The 13,651-nt window shown below is 45.3% G+C and overlaps 1 protein-coding gene across 1 annotated transcript; it reads left to right on the plus strand.

Annotated features, from left to right (window-relative positions):
* Window positions 1–11,440: 11,440 nt before the first annotated feature.
* Window positions 11,441–12,361, plus strand: LOC141132727 (olfactory receptor 6B1-like). The gene has a single exon (XM_073621534.1). It carries the CDS (start codon window positions 11,441–11,443, stop codon window positions 12,359–12,361), a length of 921 nt encoding a protein of 306 aa, XP_073477635.1.
* The last annotated feature ends 1,290 nt before the right edge of the window (window positions 12,362–13,651 follow it).

Consider the following 13,651-nt stretch of genomic DNA (forward strand, 5'->3'; position numbering starts at 1 on the left):
GCATAAATATCTAAATATACTGCATATATTGTGAAGCATAACTTGAAAAACAATCACAACGTGTAATAAATAAAGTCCAAAATGTGTGTGATGAATGAGTGCACACAGCCAATGTATAGTGGTTCCAAGATGGGAAGCAATATAGGAAAATATAGGAAACTTCCAAGGGCTTGGATGATGGATGAATGAATCACAATGACAGAGAGGCAATTTGTGTGTGCGGACCATTACCAGAAAAGGTGGACCCCCTCCAGCGCAGGGTCATGTAAGCAGACAGATTACCCTCTGTAAGGAACTGTGAGTATGTAGATATCCGGTGTCTCCGATCTCCAGTTCTCTTTGTTTGATAAAGATGTCGGGGGGGAGCGGAACAAGAACCCGATATCCTGGTCTCTCAGGATCTGAAAAGAAACACACTCGGGCTTCGGGCCCCGAGTGTATAAAGCGAGAGAGTAGGGGATGCTAATAGTGTAGTGGGAAGCGAGTTTATTAGAAAACGTGTGGATGTCCGCAAATGGCAGTACAAACAGTAAAAGCCGGCAAGACAAAACTAAAAACAAACACCCGCGTGCCGGGGTCACATGTGGCGTGATGACGTCAGCACAACGCACCGCCCTACATGTTTCGCAATACCTTGCGTCTTCCTGGAGCACGGGCGATGTGCTGAATCATCACTTAAATAACATACAGCCAAAACCAAGCCTCATTTTGGCTTGGGCGCCATACTGGACATCATGAATAGGTGAAACGCAGAAGAGAGCTAGACCTTGACCAAGCCTCATTCTGATTAAGAAGCCATATTGAGCATAAAAAGTAATCAAATGAAACGCAAAGGGAAACCAGACCTCGATCTGACACAAAAGCTCTTCCCACAAGATGCGTTCATGTCATCACGGGCGACATATTGGGAGAAATAAATAAACAGACTGAATAGATACAAAAGGGAAAAAACAAAAAAAGGAGATCAATCTGAAGTATTTCCCACACGAATGTTCATCAACCTCCAATGGAAGAATATATATAAACACCATACTATATAAAATATTTAACTTATTTAGAAGTTGCATATAAAAATTGCATACAGAAAATTCCCTACGAAAAAAAAAAATTCTCTTTTTTCTCCATATATAGGAGATCTTATGCAATAAAAAAGGCCAGATGAATCCATAAATTCATTCATCCATCATCCAAGCCCTTGCAAGTTTCCTATATTTTACTATATTGCTTCCCATCTTGGAACCACTATACAATGGCTGCGTGCACTCATTCATCACACACATTTTGGACTTTATTTATTGCACGTTGTGATTGTTTTTCAAGTTATGCTTCACAATATATGCAGTATATTTAGATATTTATGCATATGTAAATTTAGGAATTTTTCACATATGATTTTTTCTAGCGCAACTTTATTTATTTACGTGACTTTTTTTACCATGAAGATATTATATGGTTTTTAGTTGCTGCTCCATACACAGAATTTAGCGCAGTATTTTTTTCTTTTAACTTATTTAGTAGAAGCACCCTTTTGATCGAAAACAGCCATGAGTCTCTTTGGGAAAGATGCAACAAGTTTCTCATACCTGGATTTGGGTCCTCAGCCATTCCTCCTTGCAGATCCTCTCCAGTTATGTCAGGTTGGATGGTAAACGTTGGTGGACAGCCATTTTTAGGTCTCTCCAGAGATGCTCAATTGGGTGTAAGTCAGGGTTCTGGCTGGGCCATTCAAGAGCAGTCACGGAGTTGTTGTGAAGCCACTCCTTCATTATTTTAGCTGTGTGCTTAGGGTCATTGTCTTGTTGGAAGGTAAACCTTCAGCTCAGTCTGAGGTCCTGAGCACTCTAGAGAAGGTTATCGTCCAGGATATCCCTGTACTTGGCCACATTCATCTTTCCCTTGATTGCAACTAGTCGTCCTGTCCCTGCAACTGAAAAACACCCCCACAGCATGATGCTGCCACCACCATGCTTCACTGTTGGGACTGTATTGGACAGGTGATGAGCAGTGCCTGGTTTTCTCCACACATACTGCTTAGAATTAAGGCCAAAAAGTTCGATATTGGTCTCATCAGACCAGAGAATCTTATTTCTCACCATCTTGGAGTCCTTCAGGTGTTTTTTAGCAAACGCCATGCGGGCTTTCATGTGTCTTGCACTGAGGAGAGGCTTCCGTCGGGCCACTCTGCCATGAAGCCACCGACTGGTGGAGGGCTGCAGTGATGGTTGACTTTCTACAACTTTCTCCCATCTCCCGACTGCATCTCTGGAGCTCAGCCACAGTGATCTTTGGGTTCTTCTTTACCTCTCTCACCAAGGCTCTTCTCCCCCGATAGCTCAGTTTCGCCGGACGGCCAGCTCTAGGAAGGGTTCTGGTCATCCCAAACGTCTTCCATTTAAGGATTATGAAGGCCACGGTGCTCTTAGGAACCTTAAGTGCAGCAGAAATTTCTTTGTAACCTTGGCCAGATCTGTGCCTTGCCACAATTCTGTCTCTGAGCTCTTCAGGCAGTTTCTTTGACCTCATGATTCTCATTTGCTCTGATATGCACTGTGAGCTGTAAGGTCTTATATAGACAGGTCTGTGGCTTTCCTAATCAAGTTCAATCAGTATAATCAAACACAGCTGGACTCAAATGAAGGTGTAGAACCATCTCAAGGATGATCAGAAGAAATGGACAGCACCTGAGTTAAATATATGAATGTCACAGCAAAGTGTCTGAATACATAGGACCATGTGATATTTCAGTTTTTCTTTTTTAATAAATCTGCAAAAATGTCAACAATTCTGTGTTTTTCTGTCAATACGGGGTGCTGTGTGTACATTAATGAGGAAAAAAATAACTTAAATGATTTTAGCATATGGCTGCAATATAACAAAGAATGAAAAATTTAAGGGGGTCTAAATACTTTCCGTCCCCACTGTATCTAGGTTATTTAACTATCTATAGAAAACTGCATCACTTAGATCAGACACCAAACACAGCCATGTTATAGCATGTTACCTACATACAGTATCTCACAAAAGTGTGAACACCCCTCAGATTTTTGTAAATATTTTATTCTATCTTTTCATGTGACAACACTGAAGAAATTACACTTTGCTACAATGTAAAGTAATGAGTGTACAGCTTGTATAACAGTGTAAATTTGCTGTCCCCTCAAAATAACTCAACATGGCATTAATGTCTAAACCGATGGCAACAAAAGTGAGTACATCCCTAAGTGAAAATGTCCAAATTGGGCCCAATTAGCCGTTTTCCCTCCCCGGTGCAATGTGACTCGTTAGTGTTACAAAGTCTCAGGTGTGAACGGGGAGCAGGTGTGTTAAATTTGGTGTTATTGCTCTCACTCTCTCATACTGGTCACTGAAAGTTCAACATGGCACCTCATGGCAAAGAACTCTCTGAGGATCTGAAAAAAAGAATTGCTGCTCTACATAAAGATGGACTAGGCTATAAGAAGATTGCCAAGACTAGGGATGAGCTTCGTGTTTGATTCGAACCCATGTTCGACTCGAACATCGGCTGTTCGATCGTTCGCCGAATTGCGTAACGATATGGCGCGTCATGGCCCATAATTCACTGCGGCATCGCAGTGCATTGCTTGCTGATGATTGGCCAAGCATGCACTATGACCCGCATGCTTGGCCAATCACAGCGCCGCCTTAACAGAGAGCCATAATTGGCCAAAGCCAAGGAGGCTTTGGCCAATTATGGCTCAGGGGATTTAGTACACGCCCCACACTATATAAGGCCGCCTGCACGGCGGCCCTGTGCAGTGTGTTCCGGTGTGCTTAGAGAGAGAGAGAGACAGTGTCATTTCATTTGAGTTAGCTAGATTAGGCAGGACAGTCAGTCAGTTAGCTGCACTTAAAGTGTATTGTGTATATATATGCATCCCAGGTGTTGCATATATATATATATACACTGTATTCAGTTTAGCTAGATCCGTTCCTGTTATCTTCTAGACTATTTACATTTAGTGCAGTGCGTCCTGCTCACAGTGTTCAGCTAGATCCGTTCCTGTTATATTCCTACTGACAGGCAGGCTTGTCTTGTTACAGTATTTTGAAGAAAATTACTGGTGTTCTTTTGATCCTATTAGTACCGCAGTCAGGCAGATAGACTATTTACATTTAGTGCAGTGCGTCCTGCTCACAGTGTTCAGCTAGATCCGTTCCTGTTATCTTCTTACTGACAGGCAGGCTTGTCTTGTTACAGTATTTTAAAGAAAATTACTGGTGTTCTTTTGATCCTATTAGTACCACAGTCAGGCAGCTAGACTATTTACAGTTAGTGCAGTGCGTCCTGCCCACAGTGTTCTGCTAAACCTACAAGTAAGTGGGGTGCGTCCTGCTCACACTGTTCAGCGAAACCTACAAGTTAGTGGGGTGCGTCCACCTCACAGTGTTCAGCTAAACCTAAAGCTAGTGGGGTGCGTCCTGCTCACAGTGTTCAGCTAGATCCGTTTCTGTTATCTTCTTACTGACAGGCAGGCTTGTCTTGTTACAGTAAATACAGCTACCTGAAGAAAATTGCTGGTGTTCTTTTGATCCTATTAGTACCACAGTCAGGCAGCTAGACTATTTACAGTTAGTGCAGTGCGTCCTGCTCACAGTGTTCTGCTAAACCTACAAGTTAGTGGGGTGCGTCCTGCTCACAGTGTTCAGCTAAACCTACAAGTTAGTGGGGTGCGTCCACCTCACAGTGTTCAGCTAAACCTACAAGCTAGTGGGGTGCGTCCTGCTCACAGTGTTCAGCTAGATCCGTTTCTGTTATCTTCTTACTGACAGGCAGGCTTGTCTTGTTACAGTAAATACAGCTACCTGAAGAAAATTGCTGGTGTTCTTTTGATCCTATTAGTACCACAGTCAGGCAGCTAGACTATTTACAGTTAGTGCAGTGCGTCCTGCTCACAGTGTTCTGCTAAACCTACAAGTTAGTGGGGTGCGTCCACCTCACAGTGTTCAGCTAAAGCTACCTGTAGAAGGTTGGTGGTGTTCTCATACTACAGGCAGGCAGTTGATTTTGCTAGCTGCAGTATCAGTACATATATATATATATATATATATATATATCCCAACTTAGTGCAGCTACAGGCCATTAGTATGTCTGGAAGGCCAAGAAGGAGAGGCAGACAGTCACAAGCCAATAAGAGAGGGCAAGCAGGCTCTGTGTCTAGTGCTGGTCGTGGAGACAGTGCATCCTCATCAGCACGTGGCCATGGGACACGCTTGGCCTTTTTTTCGGCAGCTGGCCATGTTGAGCCGCAACATGCGGAAGACTTGGTCGAGTGGATGACCAAGCCGTCCTCATCCTCCTCATCCTCTCTCACCCATGCCCAGGGTACTTTGTCTGGCAAAGCAGCGGCCTCTTCCCTCGGCTCAATGTCATCAGTGACTCCTTCCCTAGCCCCACCATGTCCTCCTGAGGAGTCCCTCGAACTGTTTGACCACAGTGTTGGGTACATGCTCCAGGAGGATGCCCAGCGTTTGGAAGGCTCTGATGATGATACTGAGCTTGATGAAGGCAGTAACACGAGCACGGACAGAGGGGGTGCCCAAGAAGGACAGCAATCTGGCAGTCATGCTCCCCCTGCTGCAGCATACTGCCAGGTTTGCTCCAGTGATGAGGAGGGAGGGGATGATGAGGTCACTGACTCAACGTGGGTGCCTGATAGGAGAGAGGAGGAGGAGGAGGACGAGGCGGCACATCACCAACGAAGCAGGATGCCCTCCAGGGGCCAGCCTAAGGGCAGCACATTGACTGCATCACACCCCAAAGCTCCACATGTGCAGGGCGCTGCAGTCTCTGCGCGTTATTCAAAAAGTTCTTTGGTGTGGGCCTTTTTTGAGACGAGTGCATCAGATCGCACCGCTGCTATTTGCAACATATGTCTCAAGCGTATCTCGCGTGGCCAAAACATCTCCCGCTTGGGTACCACATGCTTGACCAGACATATGTTGACCTGCCATGCAGTTCGTTGGCAAGCGTATCTAAAAGACCCACACCAAAGAACAAAGAGGACCTCTGCTTGCTCCTCATCAGCTGAGATTTCCAACCCCTCTAGACCTTCAGTCCTCTCTGAGACCTGCACTGAGAGGAATGAAGGTGTAGAATTAGGTGTGTCACAGCCACGTACTTGTGGGCAATCTGATTTTGGTACACCGACGTCAGATTGTACCAGGCAAATTTCCCTGCCCCAGCTGCTGCACCGCCGAAAGAAGTTTGCTCCCAGCCATCCACATGCCCAACGGTTGAATGCTAGCTTGGCAAAATTGCTAGCACTTCAACTGCTGCCTTTTCAGTTGGTAGACTCTGCCCCCTTCCGTGAGTTTGTGGAATGTGCGGTTCCTCAGTGGCAGGTACCCAAACGCCACTTTTTCTCACGGAAGGCGATTCAGGCTCTCTACCAGCATGTGGAAGGCAATGTCCATGCCTCGCTGGACAGGGCGGTCAGCGGTAAGGTGCATATTACCGCTGACTCATGGTCCAGCAGGCATGGACAGGGATGTTACCTAAGTTTCACGGCGCATTGGGTGACTCTGCTGGCAGCTGGGAAGGATGCAGGACAAGGTGCAGTAGTGTTGGAGGTTGTTCCGCCACCACGCCTCCAAAATGCTAATGATTGTGACACACCTCTCTCCTCCACCCCCTCCTCTTCTTCTTCCTCCATGGCCTCTTCCTCGGAACCAGCGGTGCTCCGTAGTCGTTCAAGGGGCTACGCAAGTACGCAGGCCAAAAGATGCCATGCGGTGCTTGAGCTGGTGTGCTTGGGGGACAGGAGCCACACTGGGGCAGAGGTTCTGTCAGCTCTGCAGGGGCAGGTTCAGAGGTGGTTGACGCCACGCCAACTTAAGGCAGGAATGGTGGTTTGCGACAATGGCACCAACCTCCTCTCTGCCCTCCGACAGGGACAAATGACCCATGTGCCCTGTTTGGCTCACGTCCTTAACTTGGTGGTGCAGCGGTTCTTGGGCAGGTACCCGGGCTTACAGGATGTCCTGAGGCAGGCCAGGAAAGTCTGTGTGCATTTCCACCGGTCATATAATGCCAGTGCTCGGCTGACGGACCTCCAAAAGGAGTTTAACCTGCCCAAGAACCGCCTAATCTGTGACATGCCCACCAGGTGGAACTCAACGTTGGCCATGCTGCAGCGGCTGCACACGCAGCAGAGGGCCATCAATGAGTACCTGTGCGACTATGGCACCAGGACAGGGTCAGGGGAGCTTGGTTTTTTTTCCCCACGCCAGTGGGCCATGATCAGGGATGCATGCACTGTCCTGTCACCATTTGAGGAGGCCACGAGGATGGTGAGCAGTGACAGTGCATGCATCAGTGACACTGTCCCCCTTGTCCACCTGTTGGCGCACATGCTGCGTGGAATAATGGACAGGGCACTTGAGGCAGAACAGAGGCAGGAAGAGGAGGACTTCCTTAGCTCTCAAGGCCCCCTTTATCCAGACAATGTTCCTGCGTGCCCGCCGATCACACAGGAAGAGGACGAGGAGGAAGAGGAGGAGGAGGAAGATTGTGTCAGTATGGAGGTGGAGCCTGGCACTCAGCATCAGCAGCAGTCTTTAAGGCAGTGGTTCTCAACTCCAGTCCTCAGGACCCACCAACAGGTCAGATTTTAAGTATTACCTTGGGGAGTTGCAGACTAGAATACTGCAATCACTGAGCAGCAAGTGATATCACCTGTAATGTATTTCAGCTATCTTGCAAACCTGGCCTGTTGGTGGGTCCTGAGGACTGGAGTTGAGAACCACTGCTTTAAGGGATCAGTCCCAAGAAACACATGGACTTGTACGTGGCTGGGAGGAGGTGGCTGCGGACCATGTCGTCCTTAGTGACCCAGAGGACTCCGGACCGAATGCCTCAGCAAACCTACGCTGCATGGCCTCCCTGATCCTGCAAAGCCTGCGTAAGGATCCTCGTATTCGTGGTATCAAGGAGAAGGACCAATACTGGCTGGCAACCCTCCTTGATCCACGTTACAAGGGTAAGGTTGCGGACCTTATCTTGCCATCGCAGAGGGAGCAGAGGATGAAACATCTTCGGGAGGCCTTGCAGAAAGGTCTGTGCAACGCGTTCCCAGAGACTGGGAGGTTACAAACTCCTGTTTCTGGACAACGTGTTGCTGAGGCTTCAGTCAAAGAAGGAGTGGTGGAGAAGGTGGCCGTCTGACCGATGCGTTCAGACAATTTTTTGGTCCGCAGCCCCAAGGTATGATCGGTTCCAGCAACCATCGCCAGCGTCTGTTTTACATGGTGCAGGAATACCTAGGGGCAAGATCAGACTTGGACACCTTTCCCACCGAAAATCCTCTGGGTTACTGGGTCTTGAGGATGGATCACTGGCCAGAGCTTGCACAGTATGCAATTGAGCTACTGGCCTGTCCTGCATCCAGCGTTCTTTCGGAACGCACATTCAGTGCTGCTGGAGGCGTGGTAACCGATCACAGGGTGCGTCTGTCCACTGACTCGGTCGATCGACTGACCTTCATAAAAATGAATGAGTCTTGGATCACCACCAGCTACCAAGCACCTGATGCTGATGTAACCGAATATTTTTTTTTGAAATCTCAGATCCCTTCAAAGACTGCCTATGCTGATGCTGAGTGACTATCCCTGAGTAATTATCCTCTTCCTCCTCAATCATCACGCTGATAGCTTGTAAGAACATTTTTGGTTCTGGGTGCCACCACCAGTGCCTAAGGCACAATTTTTCAGCCCCTGTCTAACAGGGGCGTGTAATTACGATTTTTGATGTAATACTTTGCAGCAGGGCTCGTTCCTGCATTCCAACTAGAGTATCTGTGAGGGGTTGCAGTGTTGTGGCACCAGCACCAGTGCCTAAGGCCCAATTTTTCAGCCCTTGTTTAACAGGGGCGTGTAATTACAATTTTTGATGCAATACTTTACAGCAGGGCTCGTTCCTGCATTCCAACTAGAGTGTCTGTGAGGGGTTGCAGTGTTGTGGCACCAGCACCAGTGCCTAAGGCCTAATTTTTCAGCTCCTGTTCAACAGGGGCATGTAATTACAATTCTTGATCTAATATTTCACAGCAGAGCCCTGTGAGGGCTTACAGTGTTGTGGCCACAGCAACACCTAAGGCCCAAATTTCTGCTGAGTATATAGGGCAGGACCCTACTTTCAAACAACTAACTTACAAACGACTCCTACTTGCAAACGGAAGGAGACAACAGGAAGTGAGAATAAATCTACCCCTAGGAAGGGAAATTCTCTCCTGTAAGAGTTAATATGGGAAAAACATTTCTCCTTTCCACTGATGCTTTCCAATCCATTGGGACAAAAAGTGAGGTGAAATCTTCTGAAGAGGAGGAAAGACAGCAAAACAAATGTCACAGGGGTGATAACCCTTCCCTATGTTTTCCAAAAAGCTTAAAAAAGATTTTTTGGCTGGAGCTAAACACGTTAAAAATGTACCCGTTCAAAATTACAAAGAGATTCTACTTAACAACAAACCAACAGCCTGTATACTGCTGTTCAGATTATATAGGGCCTGGTGGCCCCACACCTTTCCTTATTTTAATTTGGGTGCGGGGTTCCCCTTAATATCCATACAAGACCCAAAGGGCCTGGTAATGGACTGGGGGGTACCCATGCCGTTTGTCTCACTGATTTTCATCCATATTGCCAGGACCCGACATTACATTAAACCCGCAAGCAGTTTTAAATGAGATTTTTTCCTTTAAAAATGACATTTGGTGCAGGGACTGTTCTAAACACGGGCAACACGCGTCACTTTACAGGCATACTATAGACACCCCTCAGGTACGATATTTAAAGGAATATTTCACTTTTTTTTTTTACTTTAAGCATCATTAAAATCACTGCTCCCGAAAAAACGGCCGTTTTTAAAAGTTTTTTTTGCATTGATACATGTCCCCTGGGGTAGGACCCGGGTCCCCAAACCCTTTTTAGGACAATACCATGCAAATTAGCCTTTAAAATGAGCACTTTTGATTTCAAACGTTCGAGTCCCATAGACGTCAATGGGGTTCTAACGTTCGTGCGAACTTTCGGTCCGTTCGCAGGTTCTGGTGCGAACCGAACCGGGGGGTGTTCGGCTCATCCCTAGCCAAGACCCTGAAACTGAGCTGCAGCACAGTGGCCAAGATCATACAGTGGTTTAACAAGACAGGTTTCACTCAGAACGGGCCACGCCATGGTCGACCAAAGAAGTTGAGTGCACGTGCTCAGCGTCATATGCAGAGGTTGTCTTTGGGAAATAGACGTATGAGTGCTGCCAGCATTGCTGCAGAGGTTGAAGGGGTGAGGGGTCAGCTTGTCAGTGCTCAGACCATACGCCACACACTGCATCAAATTGGTCTGCATGGCTGTTGTCCCAGAAGGAAGCCTCTTCTAAAGATGATGCTCAAGAAAGCCTGCAAACAGTTTGCTGAAGACAAGCAGACTAAGGACATGGGTTACTGGAACCATGTCCTGTGGTCTGATGAGACCAAGATAAACCTATTTGGTTCAGATGGTGTCAAGCGTGTGTGGCGGCAACCAGGTGAGGAGTACAAAGACAAGTGTGTCTTGCCTACAGTCAAGCATGGTAGTGGGAGTGTCATGGTCTGGGGCTGCATGAGTGCTGCTGGAACTGGGGGGGCTACAGTTCTATGAGGGAACCATGAATACCAAAATGTACTGTGACATACTGAAGCAGAGCATGATCCCCTCCCTTTGAAAACTGGGCTGCAGGGCAGCATTCCAACATGATAACGACCCCAAACACACCTCCAAGACAACCACTGCCTTACTAAAGAAGCTGAGGGTAAAGGTGATGGACTAACCAAGCATGTCTCCAGACCTGAACCCTATTGAGCATCTGTGGGGCATCCTCAAATGGAAGGTGGAGGAGCGCAAGGTTTCTACCATCCACCAGCTCCGTGATGTCATCATGGAGGAGTGGAAGAGGACTCCAGAGAAACCTGTGAAGCTGGTGAACTCCATGCCGAAGAGGGTTAAGGCAGTGCTGCAAAATAATGGTAACCACACAAAATATTGACACTTTGGACCCAATTTGGACATTTTCACTTAGGGGTGTACTCACTTTTGTTGCTAGTGGTTTAGACATTAATGGCGGTGTGTTGAGTTATTTTGCGGGGACAGCAAATTGACACTGTTATACAAGCTGTACACTCACTACTTTACATTGCAGCTAAGTGTCATTTCTTCAGTGTTGTCACCTAAAAAGATATAATAAAATATTTACAAAAATGTGAAGGGTGTACTCACTTTTGTAAGATACTGTACATACATATGAACTGGGATGCAGTTTTATGGAATTATGGTGGCAAGGGAAATTGAGCAATATTTACATATTGTTTTATGTTCAGTAAACATTTAGTAAAAATTATTTAAAATTGTATAATTTTTACAAAATAATTCATTCTTTTCAGACAAACAACAATGGAAAATCAAACCAATGTGAAGGAGTTTATTATTCTTGGGTTCTCAAACATACTAGAATACCAAAATGTCTTGTTTGTGTTTTTCTTGATATTGTATGCCATCACTATCACTGTAAATATATTCCTCATCACCATTATTCGAGGTACACGTCAGCTCCATAAACCCATGTATTTCTTTCTTGGTAACTTATCTTTCCTTGAATTGGGTTATATCTCTGTAACTGTCCCAAAAATTATTATAGACATCCCAAGGAAAAGAAAAAGCATTTCTTTTAATGGCTGTATCACCCAGCTCTTTTTCTTTACTTTCCTTGGGGCCACTGAGACCATTCTTCTTTCGGTTATGTCCTTTGATCGATTTCTGGCAGTGTGTTTCCCTCTGCGCTACACAAGCATCATGAGTAATAAGTTCTGCTTCAATTTGGCAGCTGCCTCGTGGGTCCTTGGTTTCTTGACCACCTCATTTCCAATTATTCGCATATCACAGTTGCATTTTTGCAGTGGCAATGTAATTAACCATTTCTTTTGTGAGTCAGCTCCTCTGCTTAAACTGTCCTGTTCTAACCCTTATTTCAGAGAACTCACTGTCATTGTCTGTGCATCTTCAGTCATCCTCAGTTCAGTTCTTTTAACCATGATGTCCTATGGATATATCCTTAGGGCTATATTGAGAATTCAATCCATCAATGGAAAAAAGAAAGCGGCATCTACCTGTGCTTCACACCTGTTGGTGGTAACCACCTTCTACTCAACAATGTTTGCCATGTACATTAAACCCACTGCAAGTGAAGGAGTTCTGAACAAAGTGATGGCATTGTTCTATGCGGTCTTCACTCCCCTTGTCAACCCATTTATCTACAGTCTACGTAACAAGGAAGTTAAAGAAGCCTTTTTGTTCCTCACAAGAAAGTGGTTCTGAAGCTATTCAGGTGTACTTGTCAGTAATTCAGCATTGTGCCAATAAAATAAAGGAATGAATGTTTCAAAATCCACAGTATTTAAATGTTAGCAAAATCTATCTTTAATAATTTCAGCACAAGCCTATAATAACCCCTCATTATCAGGCCATTTTTCCGTTTTTGGTTCTATGATAGTTAGAGGGACAATTACTCCATCATGTAACACTGTACCCAAATGACTTTAACCACTTGACCAATGGGCACTTAAACCCCCTTCCTAACCAGACCAATTTTCAGCTTTCGGTGCTCTCACACTTTGAATGACAATTACTCAGTCATGCAACACTGTACCTATATGAAATTTTTGTCCTTTTTTTCACACAAACAGAACTTTCTTTTGGTGGTATTTAATCAGCGCTGGGTTTTTAATTTTTTTCGCGCTATAAATGAAAAAAGACAGAAAATTCTGTAAAAAAAAAAAAAATTCTTTGTTTCTGTTATAAAATTTTGCAAAGTAATAATTTTTTCTTCATAAATTTTGCCCAATTTCTATACTGCTACATATCTTTGGTAAAAATAATCCAAGTCTGTGTATATTATTTGGTCTGAGAGAAAGTTGTAGAGTCTACAAGCTATGGTGCCAATCACTGAAAATTGATCACACCTGAAGTACTGACGGCCTAGCTCATTTCTTGAGACCCTAACAAGCCAGGACAGTACAAATACCCCCAAATGACCCATTTTTTGGAAAGTAGACATTCAAATGTATTTAGAAAGAGGCATGGTGAGTTTTTTGAAGTTGTAATTTTTTCCCACAATTCTTTGCAAAATCAAGATTTTTTTTTCTTTTTTTTCACAAATGGTTGGTTTGAATCCCAATCACAACACTACCTGTCTGGAGTTTGCATGTTCTCCCTGTGCCTGCGTGGGTTTCCTCCGGGTACTCCGGTTTCCTTCTACACTCCAAAGACATGCTGGTAGGTTAATTGGCTTCTGTCTAAATTTTATCCCCCTCCCTCCCCTTCAATTGTTGAAAATGTTCAAATTTTTTGCAAATTATATGCAACAGCAGTATTTGCACTGTAAACCTTATTTATATAAGGTGTTGGTGAACTTAAACTGTATCGCTCTGCTGTGATTCCTGTAGGCTTTGCGTGCATGCGTGCATGCGTGCGTGCGTGCGGGGGGGGGGCCTCCATGTCCATTTTGCTTGGGGCCCCCAAATTTCTTCAAATGGCCCTGTCTTGGGCTGGAGGACATTCAGCATCGTTTAGCCTTCTTCTCTCCAACCTCACTGTCCCTGACCCATT

This window comes from Aquarana catesbeiana, linkage group LG01 (assembly GCF_042186555.1).
Source record: "Aquarana catesbeiana isolate 2022-GZ linkage group LG01, ASM4218655v1, whole genome shotgun sequence".
Lineage (NCBI taxonomy): Eukaryota > Metazoa > Chordata > Amphibia > Anura > Ranidae > Aquarana > Aquarana catesbeiana.